Below are 25,898 nucleotides of genomic sequence, written 5' to 3'. Positions count from 1 at the left end.
TGCTTCTGGTCACTAAAACCTAAGGGGAAGTGGGACAGTAAACAAGTCTCATGAGCATAGGGCACTGTAGCAGACAGCTTCAGGTTCACTGAGATGAACTTCCAGACCAGGCACAGTTATGGAGGAAGGGATATTTATTGATGCTTACAGATGCAGGGGAAGTTTCATAATGGCAAAAGAAGCTGGCCTACTTTCATGGGTCCAAGCAGAGAGAGAAAAGCTACAAGCTCAAAAGCCAAAAACCACACAGCACACTTCAGGAACTCCAGGCAGAACTCAGGCACTTTGCATATCTTTAGATTGGAATCTCAAACCCACCACCTCACCTTAGGGCTGGACCCTAAGATCCACTAAGGCTCTAGCCAGGTGGCTGCAGATGCAAACTACAAACTAATAATACACTGAATATATTGGTGGCCATCTATTCAAACTACCACAGACATTGAGCTTGTCATAGTGCTCACAGTGCTGCATTTATGATTATTGCAAACACTATGATGTTACTCAAATAATATTTATAAGTTTCATAAATTTGTGATTCTCAAACATTTTCTTGGAGGTGAGCACACAAGATTATTGTTAAAATAAACCTAAAATACTAGCATAAAACAGTACATTTGTGGATTAAATGCCTTCATGTTTAAGATGTATGTTTTCCTTTATAGAACCACTAATTTATCTTTTCCTTGGGAACTAGATCTAGGGGCTAGCATTCAGTTTGGTAGCAGAGTGTCTTGTTCACTGTTTTGTGATGTTCATTGAAGAACAATATGACATTCTGGTCCTAACAAGCATTAGGATAGATAGTACTAGTGTGAGGGTGGACTTGTGTGATGTCCATGTACTGGCTATGCCTCTCAATTATGTGAAATGATGAGAACAGCATGGCCCTGTCCATCAGAAGGTTATCTCTGGAACTCCTTCACTCATCTTTACATTTCTTAGCAACTCCTCTTCTTTCCAGACACAGGGTATAACTCGTGTGTGTTGGTCACTGAAGAAACCCAGGTGCTTGGGGGCAGAGTAAAATACTAAAGCAGAGCCTCTCTGTTTTGCATGTGTTCACTCATCCATCACCCAGGTGAGCTGATGCTCTTTTTCATTCTCAGCTTCCCTGTGCACCCCTGGGGCCATGAACAGAAGGTCATTAAGATTCATTCCAAAGGTCTTAGTACCCCTTAAGCATCTCTGCCAGTCACCCATAGAAATCCTGATTTCTTATTCTTTTTATTTCTTTTTCATATTTTTTGTACATGTATGCATTGGGATGTTCATGCATATATGTATGCATGTTTGTGTGAGGACATGTTTATATTTGTGGGTATGGAGGCCAGAGGTCTATACTGGATATATTGCTCAGTCTATATTGTGTGTCTGAAAAGCCTCAGGTTTTGTTCCAACTCCTGCAAAAGCATTTCTATGGCCCTTTCTTCTCTGACCCTGACTCCCCAGGCCTCCTGCCTTGCTCTCTTTGCTGCACAGGATTACAATCTGCAAAACCATTTCCATGATCCCCTGAAACTTACTTCAACTACCTCACATTTTACGATGTGCCCTTACCCAATCATGCACCCTCTGACCATGCAAGTTTTAAGCTTTATTTTCAAATTATTTTAAATAAGATTATTATTTGACTATTATGTTCAATAACTACGTGTTTACTAAGCTCTTAAATGTGGTGAGCATGGAGTTAGGCTTGGTGGCTCTTGCTATGTCAGGACAGAGCTACAAGGTGGGCAGCAGCGATTGCAGAGAACTCATTCTTTCTAGGAGGCAGTCTCTTTGTCCCTGAGGATCAAGCATTGAGGGCAGATAGCTGAGGGCATTCATAGGCAGTATTGTCAGGATTTGATGCCTCGGCCTTTATGCTGACCTTCCTGACACAGAAAGGCAAACTGGACTTTCATCCACAACCAAAGAGAGAAAGGAACAACTTCTGTCCAGACAGACACAAAATGCTGAGCTAGTGGAAGAAGGAGACAGGCTGCATTGTGACCCTGTGGGGCTAGCTGAGGCAAGAGCAGGGTGAGGTCTCACAAGGTGACTCAGGATGGCCCAGCCCTTTGTGGAAATGACAAGTCCTAAGAGTGTGTGTTTCTGTAAAGGAAACAGCACTGGTAAGATGTGTGGGGTCTAGAGCAGTAATGGAACGCTTGACAAGGGAAGCCAGGCTGGGATGTTCATTCTAATCTGGTATTGGACTGACTTGTGTGTGAAACTTCCATCCTTTCCTGGCTTGACTTTTTTCTCTTGCTGGAGCCACTTACGTCCTGATTCTTCCCCTGTTGAGCTTTGTGATTTTTTTTAAAAAAATTTTTTATTAATTCATTTGAGAGTGACAGACACAGAGAGAAAGACAGATAGAGGGAGAGAGAGAGAATGGGCGCGCCAGGGCTTCCAGCCTCAGCAAACGAACTCCAGACGCTGCGTCCCCTTGTGCATCTGGATAACGTGGGACCTGGGGAACCGAGCCTCAAACTGGGGTCCTTAGGCTTCACAGGCAAGCGCTTAACTGCTAGGCCATCTCTCCAGCCCTGTGATTTTTTTTTTTTATTAAGCGGAACAACTGTGACACAATAATCTTTGAATGCAAGATTATCCACATTATAAAAATGTTTTTATTTCTCTTCTTTCCTGGCTCTATTAACCTGGTGATTTTCCAAAATCATCTTAGATCCCTGTTTGTACTTCCTTTTAATCCAATCATTAACAAGCCTTTTGAGGCCAACTGTTGGTGTATAATCTGAAAAGGTTCTATCCCACCTTCCTCACTCTACTTGCCACTATTTTTATATGCAAATCTATGTTCCAGCCAACTAATCATTGTTTCCAAAACACATTCCCACCTCTGAGCCTTTGCCCATTCAATTCTGGATGCCTGGAATACTGTCCCTACTCCCACCCCTTTGACAAAACTTTACTGAAGTCCTATATCTTTCAACAAGACCCTCACAGGTATCCTCAAACTTTAGTGACTATCCTCTCCCATTTCCCACTTAATTTACAATGTTCCTTTCCTGTGACACTTGTCCTATTACTAACATAAGCTTATTATATTGATACTCTGCCTCTGAGGTAGACAAAAGTAAGAACTCTTTCAGGCCTTTCTATATCCCCAGCACCTTACACAAAATTCTTTTTTTTTTTTTTTTAAATGTATTCACTTTTTTTAAAAATTTTTTTGTTCATTTATTTATTTATTTATTTGAGAGCGACAGACATAGAGAGAAAGACAGATAGAGGGAGAGAGAGAGAATGGGCGCGCCAGGGCTTCCAGCCTCTGCAAATGAACTCCAGACGCGTGCGCCCCCTTGTGCATCTGGCTAACGTGGGACCTGGGGAACCGAGCCTCGAACCGGGGTCCTTAGGCTTCACAGGCAAGCGCTTAACCGCTAAGCCATCTCTCCAGCCCCACAAAATTCTTTATGGTAAGAGCATTCCACAAATGACTGTATTGGTAATTTCCGGAAACAAGTTTATTATTTTACTAGATAACTTAATTTACACATTTGAATTCTGTACAGGAAGTTTTCCCTAGGTAAAGCAACCTGATTCTCATAATATACTATAATTACTTTCATATTTTCATTATAATAAGTGGTAACTAGAGTGCTGAGGAAACAAGAAATGCAGCCTTTTAAAGAACCTGATACAGCCACCAAGAACCATCCTCTCCACTGAGACACCCAGGCCCTGGAGAGGTCAGATGCAGGGTAACAGGTTGGACTACAGAGGCTGCTGAAGGTTGCAAATACAGAAGGACATGGGAAGGTCTGATCCAACAGGGAGCCTTCTTGACAGGAAGTTATTTAGATTTAAAATAAAACCTTCTGGGAAGACCAGGGCTGCTAGAATCTCATAGGCTGGGACCAAAACTTCAATCAATATCTAGCACATAGATGTCTACCAGGTTCTTAACAGTAAATGAAAGGTTTTTCTCCACTTTCTCTCTTCCTTCTCTACTTTGCTGTTTTTCCTCCTCTTTCTCTCTCAACATAGAAGCTATATCCTTTACAAGCTCACAGGAATTCAATTTAGGATCACCATTAAAAATGGTGCTCCTATGAGGATGTTTCCAGAAAGATTTAACTGAGGCAGGATGACTCACCCTGAATGTGGACAGCCACATTCTATAGAAACTAGTACAAAGGTGAAAGCCAGCTGCCTACTAACATACATCTTTATGCTTTCTGACTGGGCACAATGTGATGAGCTGACTCACACTTCTGCCACTATGGCTTCCTCTTCATGATAGACTATACCCTTAACCATGAGCCAAAATAAACCTTTCCTTCCATAAGTTACTTTTGCCAAAATTTTATTGAACCAATAAGAAAAGTAACTAACACAGTTCCCAATGCTATGGCATTGAGAGGTGATAGGACCTTGGGAGTAGTGGGAGATAGTTAATTATAGGGAGCATCGCCATGCCTTTCTCATGGGAGTTAGTGTCTCAGGACTGGATCAGTTATCACAGGAGAAGGCCATTATAAACTGAGGACCCTACAGGCTCTTGGCATCTTCTGTACGTACCCCTAGCCAAGTGATGCCATGCTATGATTCAGTGTGAAGTCCTCCATGGACATAGTACATCTGAGTTTTGACTTTAAGCCTCCAAAACCATAAGAAAAATAAAGCTTTTTTCCTGGTAAAGTACCTAATTTCAGGTATTTTGTCATAGCAACATCAAATAAAATAAGACATTTGGTATTTGAGAAACACCTATCTGGACTTAACCCACTGGTGGCCCAACCAGAGGCCTAAGACATGTGAATCTCTCATGCCAGCCTCTGTGGATGCCCTTCCGCTCAGAGCTCAGAGATTGTCCATCTTACCACAAGCAGGAGCAGATCACATCTGGATGCTATCTCAGGTCTACTCCTAAGTATCTGTGTAGAATCCACTTAACACTCTGAGGTGGAGTCTTTATCTATAAGGTGAGACTCCAAGTGTCAACCACACCTCCCTTGTAAGGTGGTTATAAAAACACAATGGCCATTTGTGGAATTGAATTAACTTTATAAATCAGGTGACAGTGCTTTGAGAAGGCTTTATGGCCATTAGGTGAATGCATAGCCAGCCTGTATACTTATTCTTGCAAGAAGCAGAAACCTGGGTATCCTGGTAGACTTCAGGAACCCAGCCCAGCAAGTCAAGAGAAGTGGGCATCTGCAGGAGGCTTTGGTGGGCTGATCCACTGATATTCTTCCATGAAAGAGAAAGCTGCTATGATGGAAGGATCAAGAATGGAGATCAGAAGGGTAGCTTTGCAGAGTGCATAGTGGTGTCAAGAGAAATAGGTGTGATGTAAGAAAGGGTTTTCCCCCAGCTGCCTGCCTGAATCTGTCCTATGACTGGATTACCATTTGGAAAGATGCTGAATGGACAGAAAAATATCCCAGCAGAGTCATCCACAGGGGTTTCCCCTCATATTTTGTCCACCTAAAAGTTAAAAGCCTGTTGAGAGCATGATGGCTTACACCTACCCAGCCTGGGCCATATAACAAGACTGTTTCAAAAAGGAAAATGACCAAAAAATTCTTTATTGATCTATGTATTGCTTTGCTAGGGATGCTCTAATAAAATTCCACAAAGCCCTAGGAGTTTCTTGTCTCAAAGTTCTTCAAGCTAAGATACCACCTGAGTTGGTTCCTGGGGCAGGATCTGCCTCATGCCTCTCCCCTGGTTCCAATAGTGTGCTGGTGGCCAGTGGGTCCCTTGTCTTATTGCATCATAGTATTCTCCCTGTTTGATCATATTTATGTCCAATTTTTCCCTGCTTTCAAGGAATGGTCAAAGGGCAAATATACTAATGACCTCCTCTTAGTTTCAACATCTACAAAGATACTATTTCCAAAAGAAGTACTAGGGATGAGCACTTTGGCATATGAATTTGGAGGGAGCACATTTCAGCTCTGTAACAGTTATCTTCTCATTACTGAGACAAAACACCCAACCACAATCAGTTTATTGGAAGAAAATATTTATTTATTTTAAAGGGAAGTATCACCATGGCAGGGAAAGCATGTCACACCTGAGCAGAAAGTACAGGTCATATGTCCACATCATCAGGAAGGAAGTATCTGAGGAAGCTAGCTAGTGAACACCCAGTAGGTCTATTGTTAGTAGGACTAACAAACCATGTCTTCCAGAGACATGGCCTCTAGCAGGGCTCTATTTCCCAAAGGCTCCACCAGTTGGGGACTGAGTACAAGGTTTAATCACAAACACATGAGGCTGTGGAGAGAACATTTCACATTCAAACCACCACAAGTTCACAGCAACCTGAGGTGCATAGTACAATGTTTCTATCCCTAACTGATCCTCAACTAGTTTGAGTCCTTGTGACAGTGAACATAAATCCATGTTTGGCACTGACAGAGAAAAAGAAGCCAACACTTGTCCTCTAGTACCTTTCTTGCTGCTCTGCAGGGAAGGGGCTTCTGTCCCTCAAGCTCAGAACTTCCTTCTGAGTCTCAAATCTGGAGTTGATATAGTAAAGTGGCAAGCAAACGAGCTGATAAGAAAGAGAACCTACAATCTGTCAGAGTGCTCCTTGGTTCAGAACACATCCCACCCTACCCACATCCACTTTCCTTTCACACTGCCAAGATGACGGCAAGATCCCAAAGTGTATCCTGGGATTGGAAATGAATAGGAAAGTTCTGTCAGAAAACATGAATTCTGTCCTGGCTCTACAAGGAAGCAAGTCTAAATATTATCAGGCCACCTTCCTTTTGCTACTAGGTATACTCTCAAAAGTATACTGAATATGGGCTGGAGTTAAGCAGTTAAGCGCTTGCCTGTAAAGCCTAAGGACCCTGGCTCAAGGCTCCACTCCCCAGGACCCACATTAGCCAGATGCACAAGGGGGCACATGCATCTGGAGTTTGTTTGCAGTGGCTGGAGGCCCTGGCATGCCCATTCTCTCTCTCTCTCTGTCACTCTCAAATAAATCAATAAAAATAAAAACAAAAAATATTTTTTAAAAAAGGATACTGAATAGACACCACACATGTATTTCTCAATGGTCTCTTGGTAACAGCTGTCCATTCCAACATCATGCAGTCCACAAAGGAGCCCAGGGAACTGAACATGTGTCACCTCTCTCATTTTTTTAAAATTTGTTATTTATTTATTTATTTATTTATTTATTTATTTGCGAGCGACAGACACAGAGAGAAAGACAGATAGAGGGAGAGAGAGAGAATGGGCGCGCCAGGGCTTCCAGCCTCTGCAAATGAACTCCAGACGCGTGCGCCCCCTTGTGCATCTGGCTAACGTGGGACCTGGGGAACCGAGCCTCGAACCAGGGTCCTTAGGCTTCACAGGCAAGCGCTAAGCCATCTCTCCAGCCCCACCTCTCTCATCTTTTGAAAACTTCAGGACCACCCTACTTGTATGCTGTGTGGAGGTTGGCTCAATATGTCCCACGGAGCTCTCTCTAGCCTCTTCAGGACTTTCTGGCCATGGTTCCATAGCCTGATGTCATCCTAGAGTGTTAGGATTGCTCAAATCATCACTCTTCAGAAATAGAGGTGTGGAATCCTGGGGTTATAGGTCACAGAGAAGGTGGACCTCGGGCTTTCTATATCTCAGCAAGCTGAGTTTCTTCCTCTGAAATCACACACCCTGCAGGCTTTATCTGTTCCTGTCTGTTCCTTCCTACCTTCTCCCTTCTGCAGAGTTGAGTTTGGTTTCATAGCAGATAATCCCTTTCACCATGGTGTCACATTCAGGGGAAGCTGCTGTCATAGGTGTGGAAACTACAGATGTAAAGTTTGGTCAAAGATTTTGCTTGGTTGTCAAAATATCAGTTCTTTATTCCTTCCTACCTGCTCTGCAACTCAAACTACCCAAGCTGCCCTTTGTCCCTCCTTGAAGGATCCCCCCACCTCTCTTTCATATACAAACAATGCGCACACCCAATCTTTGTATCTCTTAATTTTATTCAAAGCCCACACTTCCCTTCTCTCTAAGTTTGTCAATCACATCTACCTTAGTTAATATCTCTGAAGAAAAGAATCCCAAAGCTAGAAAAAACCTAAGAGATGGTTTAGTTCCACCCTCTTGGTGAGGGAAAATTCTCCTTTCTCTACTTTGTGACTATATTCATGTTATGACTTCTCACTCATTGAGCCTCTCAGTCACTGTTATTACCCCAACTATATTTTCATTTCCTTCCTGATCTCCCTTGCTCTTACCCTCTCTACTCTCATGTTTTCATGTTCCCAATAGGGGGTCTTCTAACAACCCTTCTATTTCCCTCCTTACCCATCCCTGGGTGATATTTAAATGAGTGCCCAAAAGTCTCACATTGTAACTGAGCCACAGAACCTAGTAGTATATGACAACATATGTTATCCAGACTCAGATTACTAGGTACCTACATAATACATACATTCCCTACACATAAATACACACACTCACCAAACTAATGGTCATACAGACTGCCACCACCCATGGGTATTTGGCAGCAGTGCTTGAAAGAAAGAAGATGGTGCATGTGAATGAATCAAAAAACTTTAGGGTTCTATAGAATACCAAAGGTTATTAAAGTATATGTTTCCCAAGGGTAAGGGGTGATATTTATTTGAAAGAGACAGACAGACAAAGAGAGAAAGAGGCAGAGAGAGAGAAAGAGAGAGAGAGAGAGAGAGGGGAGGGAGGGAGAGAATGGACATTCCAGGGCCTCCAGCCACTGCAAACGAATTCCAGATGCATACACCACCTTGTGCATCTGGCTAATGTGGGTCCTGGGGATTTGAGCCTCCAACTGGGGTCCTTAGGCTTCATAGGCAAGTGCTTAACTGCTAAGCCATCTCTCCAGCCCTGAACACATTTTTTTTCCTCCAAGGTAGGGCCTCACTCTAGCTCAGGCTGACCTGGAATTCACTATGTAGTCTCAGAATGGCCTTGGACTCACAGAGATCCTCCTAGCTCTAGTCCCCCTACCTCCTAATACCTGGGTGCGGGGATTAAAGGCATGTGCCACCATGCCCAGCCACATTTTTTAAAAAAGATCAGGATTAATAGTCACTGGGCTCTGATCCCAGGAAGTGGGGGTTGAGGGTGACTTGGGCAAATGTTGAGTATCAAATCACATGTCAAAAATGCAGGTTGCATTTACTGCCCAGGCATTGTGAGCCAGGAACCTTCAGGCTCTCAAGGTTCAGGGGGAAAAGTCAGAAGGAAGACCTTTAGCACATTCAGGAACTTAAGAAGCTTCATGTGCAGCCCCTGACTAGAAGTTCACATTTAATAAACTAATTAATGCTTCCTGTGCAGTTATTGACATCTGAGTACATATAAATTTTGAGTGATCACCAAAAAATCTTTTTAAAACTCAAGCATTAAGGACACTATTCCAAAAGCTTCTGGTTGAACTGTACAAGGTGGAAACTTCCTGATCTCTCCAGGTAATTTTAGTGAGCAGTGTGGTTGTGATGGATATCTACACAGAGGAGGCTGCAGCTGCCCTCAATGGTCTTGGCATCCTGGGGGAGGCCTGAATGAATGGACTCAGATAGAGGGTTCTGGATGGTATATTGGCAAGAAGAGAAAGTTCCTGAACCTTGCTGTTAGACTTCCCTCTGGGTGCATGAAGGCCAGAGGGTGTGTATTAGTCACACCTAGAACCATCATCCACAGAATGGGTTTAACCTCTTCTAATTAATGTGTAGGGTCTAATAAAGTGGGAAGGGTCTTCAGAAATCCTTGAGAGATACTCAAAGGATACCTTACCCAGGAAACCCTTGGGCTTAGCAACCTTCAGATTTAGAGTAGCCAGTATGTCCCAAGTGCCTCCAATTCTCAGGACCCTGTGTGTTGCAGGCTTACCAGCTGGCTTCAAGAAAATGCAGGGCTTCAGGAATAACAGTACTTCCTAGAGAGTTTAGAGGCTTATTGGCATTTGCAGCTGCTCCATCCGCATAGTGGGGCCTTCCTTGGGAGGGAGGTGACAGGGTTAATCCAAGGGCTGGGGGTGGGGGAGGCTGAGAGAAAGGCCTTGAAGCCACACAGTGAAGCCAACCAGATTAATAGAGAAAAAGGCGGGGGTGGGGGGGCGGGGGGGGGGAGGAGCCATTAGGAAGACAAAGAGAAAATCATGCTGGAGCAATAGAAAGGGAAATCTAATATCAACTAGGGAAAAATAAATGGAGATTAGGGCAAACAAATTAGCTTTAATGGGTTTAATGCTAATACAAGAATAACAGCAGAGCCTTTGAGGGGAAGATGGGATAAAGAACCTGAGCAGTCATGCAGGCAACGAAGATTATGCAGTGAAGGGGGATGGCCGAAGGAGCCAGGGGAGGGAGAGACAGCGGAGACTGGAATGAAGGGACCAGGGAGAGGAGGCACGGGAGGGGCCTGCCCTCTTTGACAGGGAGGGGCTGAGATCTGCTGACAATGGAAGAGAGGACAGTCATCAAGCGGGGGGAAATAAAGAAAACAAAGTAACTAGAAGAGACTGAGGACAGGGGAAGAAAACCTCAGAGCAGAAAAGACATAAGAAAGGAGATATAAACTAAAAGAGCAGAGGAGAAAAAACCAATAATAAAGAGGGAAAAACAGAAAGGGACTGGGCTTGCTCTCTGGAAAAACATCAAACAGGAAAACATACACACTAACAAAAGAAAACTGGAGAGACTTTTAAAGTTAGATTTAGAAATCATTCACTGTTGGTAGGTGGTGTTGCTGCTCTTATGGAGGGTTTGACTGTACCTGGAAGACCACCCTACTGCCAGGGGTAGTGCAGAAGGAGGCTTCAGTTTGAGGCTTAGTTATGACCTTATAAAAATGGCATACCATCTCTGCTCCTTGTCTTTTCATCTATAACATGTGGGTGATGTACTTTCTATATCAAAGAGTTATGAGAATCAAATGGAATGAAGCAATTGTAATGTTCAGGTTGGCTCCAGCTTAAACAAATCCCTCAATGCTGCCCACAATCATTATTCTTAAACATTGACTAACCAGGAACAGGGGCTGAATACTAAGTAGAGAACTCTTCCCTTCCCCTCCTTCCTCTTCTTTTAGGTCCAACATTGCTGAAATACCAGCCAAGTTTAGCTCTTCTCCAGCTATAGTCTAATCTAAAGGCTACTTCTTTATCTACCTATTTTCTCCCTCCCTCTGTCCCTACTCAACCCTCTCTTCCCACTGATGATGAAATAGTGATACTAAGCTTTTCCATTTCAGCCACTCTTTGGGCTGCTCTAAAGCAAAAGCATCCCAGGAGAACAAACTTCTTATCCTATTGGAAGATGATCCTATTTACCTGAGATGCAGACTATAGGAGACTAGGTACCAAATGCTATCTTAAAAAATATGGAGGTTGGCTTAGTGGTTAAGCACTTGCTTGTGAAGCCTGAGGACCCTGGTTTGAGGTTTGATTCTCTAAAACCTACGTAAGCCAGATGCACAAGGGGGCGCACACATCTGGAGTTCATTTGCAGTGGCTGGAAGCCCTGGCATGCCCATTCTCTCTCTCTCTCTATTTGCCTCTTTCTCTCTCTGTCTGTTGCTCACAAATAAATAAATAAATAAAAATATATGGAGGTCCTGCAGAAGGGACAGAGCCCAGCAGACCAGAGGAAGGAATCCACAAGAATTCCAGGAGTCAATGAATAACCATCTAGTCATCCATCCCAGGAGCAGAAAAGGAGGAACTGGCATTATTTCCTGCCCATCAAGGCATCCAGACCAAACCTTTCTCATTGCTAAGGATTTTTGAAAGAGTGAGAACAAAACATAATCCAGGCAAGAGGGCAGATGAGATAGGGGAGTTTGCCATTTGCTAAGAAGTGAAAAGTTAAGTTGAAGCAGTACAGAAAGAATCTTCCATGAAAACATAACCTCCAAGAGATCAAGGTAGATTGGATGAATGGCAAACATTTGTGGAGGGCCTACTGAGGCCCAGGCCCCATGCCAAAGTATATGCATCATGCTCATATAATATATCTAGGAGGAGAGGTAGAGATAAAGCACAAGTTTCCTGATCACTATCCTCTACAGACTAAAAGAAAGAACATATATGTGTGTGTGTGTGTATATATATATATATATATATATATATATATATATATATATATATATATATATATATATATACCTTATCTAGGCATCAGTACCAGAAGACAGATTGGAAAGCTACATATCAATAAGAGCTTCTTGGAGAGTCTACTAAATGGACCAACTGGCAGGTAGTATAAGACTGGAGGATTTCCTTCTTATTCCATGTGGTTCCTGGCAGCCTTGCATCAGCAGAAGTTAACATAGAATACAGTTCTCCCAAGCCAATCTAACATGTCTCCCCACATCAGCTGGAGGAAACCATCACCCTGCAGGTCCAAGCCCCAGCACTATGGCTTTTCCTCCAAGGTCTTTATTACAGCCTAGGCTATAACTTAAGATGGTTGGGACCAGAACAATTTCAAATTTCAGACCTATTTTGTATTTAAGAATATATATAATGAGATGCATTAGGAATAGGATCCAAATGTAAGCATAACAGAAATTTATGTTTTATATGTACCTTATTATATAACCTGAAGTTTTTATACTATATATATATATATGCACTTGTGTTTCAACTGCTCCCCATTAGAGAAGTCAGGTCTGGCAAATTTCACTTGGTGGTGGTCAAATTTTTCTGATTTTGAAACATTTTTTATTTTGGATTAGTCACTTCTGTTCTCCTTTTGTGCCCTTATTTTCTTCATCACCCAGAAAAGCAATTCTTTGTGTTTAAGTCCTATCTCTGAAATACATGGGAATAGATTTCTACCTTCTGACTATGTACTGCCTGATGCATGCTTGATGTCAAAAGGAATTCAAGGAAACAGTATTATAGAAATGGACTGATCCTGTCCTTAGCCTTGAAGATAGTACTGATCTCACTGACAATGAGAACACAAAATCCCACTTTCCTTATTTTATTATTTCATATTTTGTCTTTATTTTTTACTGATTGGACCAGGACAGACATAGAGGGGTAGCACAGCCCACCCACTCCTGAGTCAGAAAGATCTTCTCAAGTAGTTGTCTGCGTTCTCAGGAAAGGTAGTTTTTGCTACTAGTGTATCCTCCCTCGCTTGAGCTATCTCTCATGCTTCTTTCCTTGCAAGCATGTTGAAATAGAGCTGTAAACTCTTTGAGGGCGGAATCTGTGTAGTCACTCCCAGCATTCTTCATGGAGCCTTTACAGACAATGTTAGATGAAAAAAAGACTTAGTTCAGAATTTGAAGACCCACATTAGTGAGTCCTCTCATTGGTGCAAAATTGTGAGTATAGTTTCTCATAGCACCCTTGCAGAACATACTTGAAGGACCATGGAGCCACATTCAGCCATAAAGCCAACTCATCATGAAATTGTGATCCTCACAAGTGCCCAAACATTTAATGCTGACATCAGTGGCTTGATATAAAAGCCAAAAGGAAGGCCTCTTCATTCATTGTTTAGCTCCTCTAAGCAGAGAAAACCTCACTTTTTCTGAGCTATGATATGCAAATCTCCTCCTTTTTTAAACCTTACATCTAAGAGTCTGTGTAAACAGAATTCTGTTATAGGCAATGAATATATGGATTTCTCCAAACTTCTTCCCTCCCTTCCTATTTTTTTTTCCTTCTTACCTATCATCTTCCCTTCACCTTCCTTCTTTCTTCCCTACCAACAATGAACTGAATAAACATAGCTGTATATTTACTGTGGGCCAAGCATTGCAGTAGATGCTGGGATTTCTGAGATAAAGAGACCATATCATCCCTCAGGAGACCATTTATGTAGCAAAGCATAGCCACTAGATAGGGGTAAACATTCTTTACGTTCTTTTTTTTTTTTTTTTTTTTTTTTTGGTTTTTCGAGGAAGGGTCTCACTCTGGTCCAGGCTGACCTGGAATTAACTCTGTCATCTCAGGGTGGCCTTGAACTCATGGCAATCCTCCTACCTCTGCCTCCCGAGTGCTGGGATTAAAGGCGTGTGCCACCATGCCCGGCTAGGGGTAAACATTCTTATAAATGTAGTGGTAGAGCTTAGGATCTGGCTCATTTAAGAAAGAAAGAACCAGAAGGATCAGACAGGAAATGTCAGAGAATACTTCCTGTATGAAACGGCTTCCTAAACTGACTCTTAAGATGTGTCTGAAATTAATCAGGAGAAGGTGAGGAGGTGACACTGTAGGCATGGGGTGAGCATAAACAAAGACCCTGTGCAGGACTCCACTGTGGGGGAAAAATGCAAGTAATTCCATGTTCTATCAGACTTAAGGCTCAAGTGAGGTAAGAAAAGCTAGGGTCATTGTGAGTCAAATTTAGACACTTGGGCCTGACCATAAAGAAAAGGGTGCCATGCCCTTATCCTTAAGGATCCTTAAGCATGAGCATGACAGAGCCAGCCATAGGTTTGGAGGTGCTGATTCCCAACTGTACAGTAAAGAGTCACACAGAGGAGGTCGGGGGGAGATCAATGAGTGACTAGCTAACTCTTACTCACCCACCTTCCACTTATGGTACATGTCACCTAAAAGGGATTTTCTCCCTCACTCACCTTGAATGGATTCTATCTCTTGCTCCCATCTATTATTTGTTAATTCAACATCCATTGTGTCCTTAGCATTTATCTCAATTAGTAATTAAACATTTATCTCTGTGTTACTAATCAAATGTATACCTATCCCTAGGCTCTCCATCACTACACTGGAAGCTTCATGAAGGTAGGGATCAATTCTATGTCATCAGTTCTTCTAAAATGTTTGGTATATCATAGGTACTTAAAATATGTATTAGATGGATACATGAACACATGGATGCTTGAATGCTAGGAGCAGCTAGGAAAGCACTAGCATAAATCTCTACAGGTAGAAATGATATGGTCTACTGAGTAGCCTGTACAAAGAGAATCGAAGGTGCTAAAACTTTTAATTATGTGACATAAATTTATTGAACTTCTTATATAAGCTAATCATGGGCAAAATAGGAGAAGTCTTGACCTCATAGAGATTTCAATGGTGAGAGACAACAGTCATTCTTCATAGATATATTTAATTCAAAGAAACTACCTACAAATGTAATTAAACTCATTTATGGTGTGTCCTAGACATCCTTCTCTCCACGCCAAATCCCCCTAAACTATGAAATTCTTTCATTAACTTTCAACAAAATTTCTCAAAAAACCAGTCATACTGAATTCTGCATTTTGATGAATGCCATCTAAGAAAGAAAAAGGATGTTACAGGGATATCTAAACAAAGTCTCAACCTACTTTTTAAACTAAAGCAAAGCCTCCTGAGGCAGTGACTTAGTGCCTGACAACATCGGGTCAATAGTAGTTAATTCGATGCAAGGGGAAGACAAAAGTTCAAGATGGAGGAAACAGCATGTGCAAAAGTCCCAAATCAGGGAACTCACTGATAGTTCCAGAAGGCCAGTGATGGAGAATGATATAAGATGATAGGAGATAAAGATGAAGGGGCAGTCTCTCTGTATCAATGTGCAAGGCTTCTGTACCATCATCCAGAATAACACTGGAAGGGGGATCTCTTTATCACTTAAAAGAAGACTTCCAAAAGCCGGGCGTGGTGGTGCATGCCTTTAATCCCAGCACTTGGGAGGCAGAGGTAGGAGGATCGCCATGAGTTCAAGGCCACCCTGAGACTACAGAGTTAATTCCAGGTCAGCCTGGACCAGAGTGAGACCCTACCTCGAAAAACCAAAAAAAAAAAAAAAAAAAAAAAAAGAAGAAGAAGACTTCCTATAGGAAGATGAATATAATTGAGAAGCAAAGACAATGTTAGAGATCCCTGGGTGCCCACAATTCTATGAGAAGATTAGTAGTAGCTAAAGTACTATGAATGGAGTCACCAATGATGTTGCATTGGGTGAGAACAGCACTGGGATTAGAGTGAAATGTAGAGAAAAGACATCTGTCTTTAGACATTTGTCAGTGGAGCAGTAGATGGAGAAAAATCACACTAATGAGAAAAAAGAAACCTGGACTGATCATACAGGGAACCAGGAGGTGGCTTCATCATGGGATCCTCTATACAAGGGAGAATAGGGCACTCTCCACTCACTCAGACACATCCATTACTACCCCTCACCAACTGTCCAAGCCCATATCAAGCCTGAGGCCCAAGAAGGAGTTGACCTCTACATGGCAAGGGAGGAAACAGAAGAAATAGGAACTACAAGTAGGACTGCTTCTTAAGGCATTGGGATTATAGCAAGACAAAAGTTTCCGGGTCAAAGAATTTTCATTTCAGGCAAGGACTAGTGAGAGAGCATCAACTGATTTCATTGCATTTGTAAATCCAGAGTAAAGGCCTAGGAGAAAGGTAAACAATATAAAAGAAATGAGAGAATAAATTATGGAGTCAACTTCAAGATCATTTGAATAAGAAAGATGTAAGCAGCCTTGCTTATCCACTGTCTCTCTTCCCTGGCTTCCCTTAGGGGGCAAGTGGCAGGCACAGAGACCCCCAAAGTTCATGCAGCAAGGTGGGGGGAGGGCACACCAGTCCATTTTGTCCTAGTCCAAGAATCTGATATGTCCATGTCATTCATAACCTCATAGATGGTGTATTAATCTGTGTTACAACCTGGGACACCGGGATCCCATGGAACTAGAACACTTTCTTCAGGAGCAATTTGAGACAAAGTCCCTGGACTTTATTCCATAAAGGCACTAAGCCAAGGGGGAGTAGCTGGGAGATTGCAGACATTGCAGACCTGCATGCCAGCATCCTGAAGAACAGAAATGCCAGGCACAGAACATCAGAAACCAATTATCATTGGTACAGCTTTTCTTTCATGGAAGGGGAGTAGACATAGTATCATTTGAAGGGTATCTGAAAGCAGCCACTGCACCCCTACCTTGACTCTCTTTGGAACTAAAGTAAAACTCCCCAGGCTGTTAAGTAGAAATCATCTTAGAACAGCACATTGAACTATGACACTTTAGGACTAGACAGAGCTGCAAGGGATGAAGCAGATGGAACAAGGAAAGGATTGGGGAATGGGACTTGAAGGTTCCACAGTGGTAAATCTGTGTCTAGTGATATGACTAAGACTGGTGCAAAAAATGGTGGAAAGAGGAAAAGTATGCTCATATCTTGAAGGTTTGGTATCAGTTCACATAGTTAGGGTTTTAGGTGATGGGCTTCTTTTCCTTTCTATCACCCCTATTTCTCAGATCCTTCTAAGAGGTGAAGAAATTGCTAAAGGAGGTTCTTAGACCTCCCCAAATGGTCACTTTTGCAAAGGATATTTCTGTACAGCAAGCCTCACCCAAAACTTTGCAGAGTTCCAAATCCATGTATTGCAAGCTAAGTGTTCTCTGACCCAGAAAAGCTTGCATTTCTCCATCTGTGGAACTTCACACTCAAGAACCTGCCTGCATCTGTCCAGGCACACCTTATTTTCTTCCTCCTACACATCTATCTCTCCCCACTCACTAGACTCAACATAGAAAGGGCCCTTGCTGATGAAGCTTCAAACCTCTTCCTGGTGTACACCTTCCTTAAACCCACTTCCAGACCAATCAGCAGCTCCTACTCATTGCTGGCATCTGACCTTAATGCCCACATGCCCACAAAGAAGCATGGAATGAGGGTTGGTACCATGGGCACCAGCCTCCACCCCAGAGCAGGCATTTGATGGTAACTTACCAAGAGAAGTCTACTCCCCCACACTGGATACAGGAAAGACAAAAGTCCTTCATTGAGGACTTGGTAAAACCTCAGCCCATAGCTTCCATCTTCCTACAAGGCCAACTGATCATTTCTAAACTTTCCTTCATGTAGAACCTGTAGCCACAGCAAAAATCTAACAAGACCTTCTACAAGGATTTTTTTTTTTTTTTTTTTTTTTTTTTTTTTTTTTTTTTGCTTCCTCTGGAAACTTCTTTGCTCAGTTTCCTACTACTCACTCCTTTGCTGGACTTCCCTCTGACCACTGGTGGGCTTCTCCAAGCACCTGGACTCATCTCTTTCAAAGGACTTTTCCTTTAGCATGGTAATTTCCAACTAATTTGAATGTAACCCCCAAGGGATTTAAGCATTCCAGGGCTTTAGACCTAAGTCATTGTTGGCACTTGGTTAATATTTTTCAGTTGAAAAGAAGTGGAAACCATATGATACAAACAATAATTGCAATTATTAGAAGAACTGAGGAGGTGAGAATATGAGGAGTATGAGGCTTTCTGAAGTTTCCTTGGCCAGGCATTGCGTTATTACCCAGCCTAGACCAGTGGTTCTCAATACGTGCTCCCAGAGTAGCATCATTCACATAATCTAGAATCTTCTTAGAAACATAAATTCTTGGTTCCACCTCAGACATACTCATTCAAAAAGTTAGGGTTCAACAGATTTAATTTTAATAAACTCTGAATGTGACTCTTAAACATGCTCAAGTTTGAGAACTACTCAAGTCCTAGGGTCATAACTCTCAAACTTATGACTAATAAAAATATACAACTTTATATTTATACCAAGATTTTCAAATACGTCTCTATCCTTATTCTCTGTCTTCTAGTAGTAAGGGTTATAGTCAGGAAGGTATAACAAGAAGTGCTGTTAAGCTGCATTTGATACTGCAGCTGAAAAATGCATACAAGCAAGTGGTCTCAAATTATATGATTAAATCAGGTAGACTCAAAGTTGAAATCTATCCCAAGACTTTTTCCACAAAAATATCAAATCATTCAGAAGGCAGGAAAAAAAGCCACCAAGAATCCACAGGGGCCAGAGATTTGATAGCATTTTCTCTGCACAACAGTACTGGCTGATAGGCTGGCTGTAACCTTCAGTAGGTAGAGTTCCTGAAGGCTTGTGTTTTATGGATTCTGGGTCAGCCCTTTAAGATAATTTAGGACTATAACTTGCAGAGCTTATATTGGAGAATTGTATTAGTAGAGTTTAAGATAAAATGTTCAACTTGTACTATTACAAAATGTTATTAAAAAAAAACATTAAAAAAAACAAAAAACAAAAAAAACATTATTTGCTAAGGGCAAAAAACTCCCACCTGTAAGAAATGTGACTTTCAGAGAGGCAGATTCTAGCACAAACACCTATACATCCATGGGTAGACAGGGAAAATTCCAGAAAATGAGGACAAAGAAGGCTTGCCAAAGGTCTGGCCTGTTTGGATGGCTGTCTGGCGCCCCCTTGTGTTCAGTATCTGGACCTCAACGAGTCAAAAGATTGAGTGATGTCTGTTTCTTAATGATGGCAGTGTGGACCATAAGGGTCTGGCAGAATGAGCTTGGGTAAGGGTCGCTTCACCCATCATTAGGGCTGTGCTATAGAAGTTCCTGGGGCATCATCCCCGCTCTGGTGCAAAAGCGTTCACTGGCCCAAATGTCCTGGAACATGGCCATTTACTAGCTGGCATTTCTTCCTGACTTACTGCCCAGGGCAGAGGTTTACAGCCTGTTTGTTTGTTGTTTGTTTGAAGGAAAGTTAGTGTTATACTGAACACAGTCTGGGCCCCTGAGGAGACATCAGGAGGAAGTTGTTGATGTGCTAAGTCAGTGGGAGATAATGGGCACTGTGTGCCCAGCAAAGGCACTTCCCACCCTCAGCCATAAATACTCTTAACTGGCTCACAGAGAAGCCAGGTATGGACTTTCCCCTCTTGCCAGCTGGTTCCTGTGATTCCCACCCCCTTGGTTCTTTTACCCTCTCACACCAGTCCACATCACCCAATCTCGGGTATGAAAAGATGTTGATCATGCACAGGCAATGGCACTGCCCACACAAGACTTTAGGGGTCAGTCCCCAAACACTGCCCATGGAACAAGGGCAGAGGCACTACCCTGAGCCCTAAGCTTTGGTGGGATCCTGGGTCTTCTTCACATAAGTTATATAAATCAAGTCACTGAAACTCTCCCCAGTATCCTTGTTGGAAAAATGAACATCTTGGCCCTGGAATTCATCCAACATGGATCTCATGATTTTGTAGAATTGACTAGCTTGGTAAATTTAATAGCTGCCTTATTAACCTCAAAACCCTTGCACATTCTGTGTAGTTCACTCATTCTCTCCTACACTTGGCTAGCATTTTTTTTTTTTTTTTTTTTTGCCTGCAGAATTAACTTAGACTTTTCTAAGACTTCTTCTATGTTTCCATAGGGCCAGGTCTTCTCCACTGGTTCCCATAACCCTCTCCAAGTTCCCAGTTCCTGATAGTTATGAGGGTTGTTGCAGTCTGGGTCGCATTGGTGTTAGAAATCACCCAACCAAGAGCAGCTTCTGGGAAAAAGAGATTTATTTTGGCTTACAGGCTCGAGGGGAAGCTCCACGATGGTAGGGGAAAACGATGGCATGAGCAGAGGGTGGACATCACCCCCTGGCCAATATAAGGTGAACTACAGCAACAGGAGGGTTGCTGGCATGGGGAAACTGGCTATAATGCCCATAAGCCCGCCCCCAACAATACACTCCCTTCAGGAGGCATTAATTCCCAAATATCCATCAGCTGGGAACCTAGCATTCAGAACACCTAAGTTTATGGGGGACACCTGAATCAAACCACCACATTCTGCCCCTGGCCCCCATAAACCGATATCCATACACGATGTAAAATACAATGCATTCAGTTTGACTTTAAAAGTCCCCATAGTTTTTATCAATTCCAATGATGTTCATACATCCCCATAGTTCAAGATCTTTTAACTGAGCCATAATACCAAAATATAACCTCAAAAAACCCAGAATGGCACAGAATAAATATTCACACTGCAAAAGATGGCATTGGGCATAACAAAGAAACATTCAACCAATACAAGATTTAAAACAACCAGGGCAAACATCAAACTCTGTAGCTTCAAGTCCAGCAACTCTAGCCAGTGACAAATCTTCAAGTCCAATAATTCTAACGAGGAACAAGTCTCTGGCATTCCAATTCCGCCCCTCCAGCCAGGCTGCTCACAGTCCTGGGAAACTTCATCGGGGCCGGCAGCTCCTTGGCAGCCATCTCATGGTCCCGGCATCTTCACTGGGTCTCCACTGCAAGCCACGGTTCATCCTCATGGCCCCATGGGGTCTCTATGCAGGCAACCAGCAAACCCACTTCACACTGCCCATGGCCATTTCCAAAACACAAGGCCGTGTTGCAAACTCAATGACCCTCTTTCCAGCATTTCTTATACTCCATGATACTAGGTAGGGTGCCAATTTGTTAATCCAGGGGTGAGTAAAGCAGACTTTGAAGAACAGGACACTCCTTGAGCACTCAGGCCCCTTCTAAAGAGTCTACATTCTTCTTGTTGCCCCAGTGCAGGTCAGCTACCCCAGTCTCAAAGGTTGTAATCTCTTAGTTGCAGCTGAATGGGCAGCAGTTCACCCAAAGATTTTTCTTTCTGTGCCATATCCCTCTGCACACACCAGTTCATTTATACGCAAAGCAACCCTGCACAACTTCTCAGGACATGGGCATAAGAGCAAGCTTCTCACACAAACTGCTAGCCCAGTCCAAGCAAAGCTCTTTCTCCCCCTCATAAGCCAAACCTCACAGTCCTTCAGGTCTTTCAGCTCTGACCAGGATAGACCATCAAGCTGTACTTACAGCACTGCAAAGCATCTCTTAGGCCAAGGTTTCAACTCTTTCCACATTCCTCTTGAAAACCAGCTCCAAAAGGCCAAAGCCACAGTCAGGTGTCTAGCAGCAACCCCACTCCTTGGTACCACTTTACTGTTGCAGTCTGGGTCGCATTGCTGTTAGAAATCACCCAACCAAGAGCAGCTTCTGGGATAAAGAGATTTATTTTGGCTTATAGGCTCGAGGGGAAGCTCCACGATGGCAGGGAAAAACGATGGCATGAGCAGAGGGTGGACATCACCCCCTGGCCAACATAAGGTGGACTACAGCAACAGGAGGGTGTGCCAAACACTGGCACAGGGAAACTGGCTATAAAGCCCATAAGCCCGCCCCCAACAATACACTCCCTCCAGGAGGCATTAATTCCCAAATATCTATCAGCTGGGAACCTAGCATTCAGAACACCTAAGTTTATGGGGGACACCTGAATCAAACCACCATCGATGTTAATTAGCTGTTTGCTGTTCTGGGTCCCTACTGTAATAAGCCCTGTGATGTAGGAGTGGTCATGGAGACTGCTTTTATCATCTTGGGTCTGCAGACCTTGGTGCGGTGCCTGGCACATAGTGGGCACTCAGTAAGTATGGGTTTGACTAGATGATGAAGGTTGGAATAGTATTAGAGAAGTGTGCAGAGGTTGGGTCAGGGAAGCAGCTTAGGCTTGGAGTAAGCTGCAGTCTGTCAGGATAGTCCTGGAACCCATAGGAGTGTGCTAGGGATGTGGATGTCCTGCAGCACAAGGGGGCAATCCTAGAACCCATGGGAGACTCCCAGGGATGTCCTAAAGCCTGACAGGACAGTCCTGGAGACCATGAATTGTGTCCTAGAGATGTCATGCCTGTCATTTTAAGTGTTCTGATGTTAAGAGAGAAAGGAAATTTTGGTGGTCACCCAGGTGGGGCACCTTCAGACAGAGCTCAATTCATTCTTGTTTCCTTTGTGTTTAAAAATGAGGTTTATGGTTTAAGAGAAGAAAGGAAAATAGGAACACTACTGATTTCATCCTGTGTATTCATTTTATAGAAAAAAAGGGAATCTAGGCAAGAAAGAGGATTTTTCCCCAGTGTCACCCAGCTCAGGGTCAGCATAAGAATCCTCCACTGCTTATGTGGTTTCACATAAAAGGAAACCTTGGGGTGGAGGGTCCTTGATGATACTTGAGTGAAGGATCGAGAGTCTGCAAATCCAAAGGCCCCAGATTGTGATGTGCTCCTCACATGAGGAGTAAGTTATTTAGCAGCATATATCACTCCTCCTTAGGGGTATAGGTAAAGGAGCGCTGGAGAACTCAAGTATGGCATTCACAGTCACCATCACACATAGCACTCATACTCAGGGTTCATTCTCACCCAACCACAGTCAGATCTTGACAACTACTCCTCTCCTGGGAATATTGTCTTTATAGGCCATGGAGGGCTGAACCAGCTTGGAGGGGCCTTTGTGAATGGCAGACCACTGCCAGAAGTGGTCCGCCAACGCATCGTGGACTTGGCCCACCAGGGTGTTAGGCCCTGTGACATCTCTCGCCAGCTCCGTGTCAGCCATGGTTGTGTCAGCAAGATCCTTGGCAGGTAAGCACAAAATTCTCCACACTCTCCCTTCCTGTAGGGTTTGCCTTTTGAGGCCAATCTCATGGTTGCAAGCCCACCTACCCTCTCCCATGTTTGCTCTCTTGTCTAGTTATGCTCCTAGGATCTGAACAGGGTTCAGTATCCTTGAGTCTCTTATAGCAAAGATTTTGCTTCTGTTGGTTTTCTACCCTTCCTCCTTGGTCCATTTCTCTTTGATGTTTTAGTTCTTCCTTCCAGCTTATTCTCCTTCACCCACAGTCTCATTTTCTATTGCTGTTTGCGTTTCTGAGGCAAGAATTAGCCCAAAAGATCTTTTTTTCTGTGGAGACCTAGAGAAATGGAGCCACTAGGGAGGGGACACATGATCAGAGTTATCTCCTAAGGTCTACCCACTGCAAGAGGGACATTTTAGTTTGCTCATTAAGCTGAAATGTTCAGAGAACATGTAACATAAGCAATGAGAGTGACTGATGAAATTCAAATTTTTAGGTCTCAGTCCAGCCTTACTGAGTCAGCCTCTCTGTGATTCATGCGAACTGACCAAGGCAGCATGACATTTTGGAGTGTGAAGGATTGAAAACGGCCACTCTACAAGATCCACTGTGGTGGTTCTCAACCCTGGAGGCACACCAAAACCTTAATTTAAATACCAGTACTAGAAAAGGCAGGATCTAGGCTCCAGGACCCTGCCTCAAAATAAGTTAAATATAGTGTTAGGACCCCACCTTACCCAAATGATTCTAATTCTCTCACTTATGGTTGAGAACCACTGAGCCATAGGTTCAGAGGGCTACAAGCACTAAAGCCTTTGACATATTCTAGTCCAGAAACCTACTTCCACAAGAAATGTCTCTACACTAGAGGACTTTGGAATTTCAGAGTTCTGTGTCCATAATTCCCCAACCCATATGTATATTCAAGGGAAGCACTGGTTTGGGGAAGCAAAGGGGCCAGGCTGTAATAAACCAGAAGAAGCCCTGACTCCCAGCCTCAAGTTGTTAGACAAAAGGTAGCCTTTTTTCAGGGTTAAGGAGAGGGGATTCCCAAGATCCCAAGATGGCTATGGAGTACCAGAGAAGAGACAAGCCCTGCACAAGCCCTGCCAGAGCAACCAGCTAGGATATGGGAAGTGAGGGGTGAAGAGGGTCTAGACACTTGGCCAGGGATTCAAATGAGGTTGGACTCAGGACCAAAAGAAGATAATCTAACATGAATCATGGAACCTAGTAGAAAACCAGCTAGCAAGGGAGGAGGAAGAAGGCTTAGATTTGGACAAGGTAGAGAGCAAAAAGTATCCTAATAATATAGCAGAGGGCCCGATGACCCACGATAACTATAGCTGGCTTCCCTGGTGAGGCCAAGAAAGCAAAGGAACACAGGCATGGCAGCATGCCAAGAGAAGCTGGATGGAGGAAACTGCCACTGTGGACCTGTGACTCCCACAGTACTACCAATACCAAGGGAGAGCTTTGTGTGCAATTACATGCTGATGTGGGAATGTAGCCAGAGAGAAGAAATAGAAAGAAGCTAAGGTGAGGGCTTTTACAGAAGGGTTTGGTTTGGCAGTATCATAAGCCTACTCAAGCAAGAGAAGTAGATGGATTAGGAAACATTCTGTGTCCAAGGCCAGGCAAGGTGGGGGAGCATGGCTTACTGCCATACCCCTCCCTTGGAGCCTCAGAGGTGAGAGAGGCTCCTGCCAGGTCCTTGCCTCAAGACCCCACCTGCTTATTGGGTAATTCTTCGGGGTTTTCTATTGGAGTAGGTACTACGAGACTGGCAGCATCCGGCCTGGAGTGATAGGAGGCTCCAAGCCCAAGGTGGCCACCCCCAAGGTGGTAGAGAAGATTGGGGACTACAAGCGGCAGAACCCCACCATGTTTGCCTGGGAAATTCGAGATCGGCTCCTGGCAGAGGGTGTCTGTGACAATGATACTGTGCCCAGTGTCAGCTCCATCAACAGGTGAGAGACAGCAGCCTAACATTGGGCTTGACCTAGGCTCTGGAGGAATCATAGAACAGACTTGAAGTGCCTGGCTTGTGTGGAGCTCAAAAGAGGCTCCTTTTGAAGCATCAAACAGGAGCCCTGGGCCTGGTATGTGTTACCTCTCCCAGTTCTCACATTTGCCCATGAAGTGGAGCCTCCCACACACATGGTATATTATCTACTGTTTCCTTCTTCAAACACCTTCTCCTCTTTCATTCCATGTAAGAAAGTTTTTGAATTGATCCTTTCCTTACCCTCACCTCACACTCATAAAAGCACTCAATCATTGGTTTAGTCTTTGAATTATCCACTCACCAGCTATTTACTCACTCACTCATACACAGTTCATTCATCTGTTACAAGCTAGGCCCAGGGAACACACAATCCATACCTTTGTGCAGTTTACAGTCTAAGAAGAACACAGATACAAAACAAGTATACACACAGCCATTGCAAAAATATATAGAAACTTGAGGGCATGTGGACTACCCCAGTGACTTGGTTCAGGAGGTTATAAAGGCCTTCCCCTAAGGAAGGAACAATGAGTAAGAGTTACCTAGGTGAAAAGGAGTGCATGCAAAGGACCTGCAGCTAATTAAAACTTACAGAAGATAAATGAAAGTCACTAAAGAGAGAAAAAGGGAGCATGAAATTCAGTAGGTATGAGATGTCAGTCCCCAAAGGCTTAGTGGCACCATGAAATATTCCTGCTTTTTATCTATAAGTAATGGGCAGAGG

At 43.3% G+C, this 25,898-nt stretch overlaps 1 protein-coding gene across 13 annotated transcripts in view; it reads left to right on the top strand.

Moving 5' to 3' along the window:
* The window catches only part of Pax8 (paired box 8), a 66,704-nt gene that overhangs the window by 14,835 nt on the left and 25,971 nt on the right, over positions 1–25,898 (top strand). For 7 of the 13 annotated variants that reach the window (XM_045148208.1, XM_045148205.1, XM_045148196.1 and 4 more), the window contains exons 3-5: positions 14,684–14,716; positions 23,008–23,173; positions 24,936–25,136. In XM_045148208.1, the coding sequence (XP_045004143.1) occupies positions 14,684–14,716; positions 23,008–23,173; positions 24,936–25,136 (400 nt within the window). Of the gene's footprint in view, positions 1–964; positions 1,082–14,683; positions 14,717–23,007; positions 23,174–24,935; positions 25,137–25,898 lie in introns of those variants that run through there. The other 6 variants (XM_045148206.1, XM_045148198.1, XM_045148197.1 and 3 more) reach the window with 3 other exon arrangements.

This window comes from Jaculus jaculus, chromosome 4 (assembly GCF_020740685.1).
Source record: "Jaculus jaculus isolate mJacJac1 chromosome 4, mJacJac1.mat.Y.cur, whole genome shotgun sequence".
Taxonomy (NCBI): domain Eukaryota; kingdom Metazoa; phylum Chordata; class Mammalia; order Rodentia; family Dipodidae; genus Jaculus; species Jaculus jaculus.
Note: the sequence above shows the minus strand (reverse complement) of the source record. Positions and strands in the feature narration are given on the sequence as shown.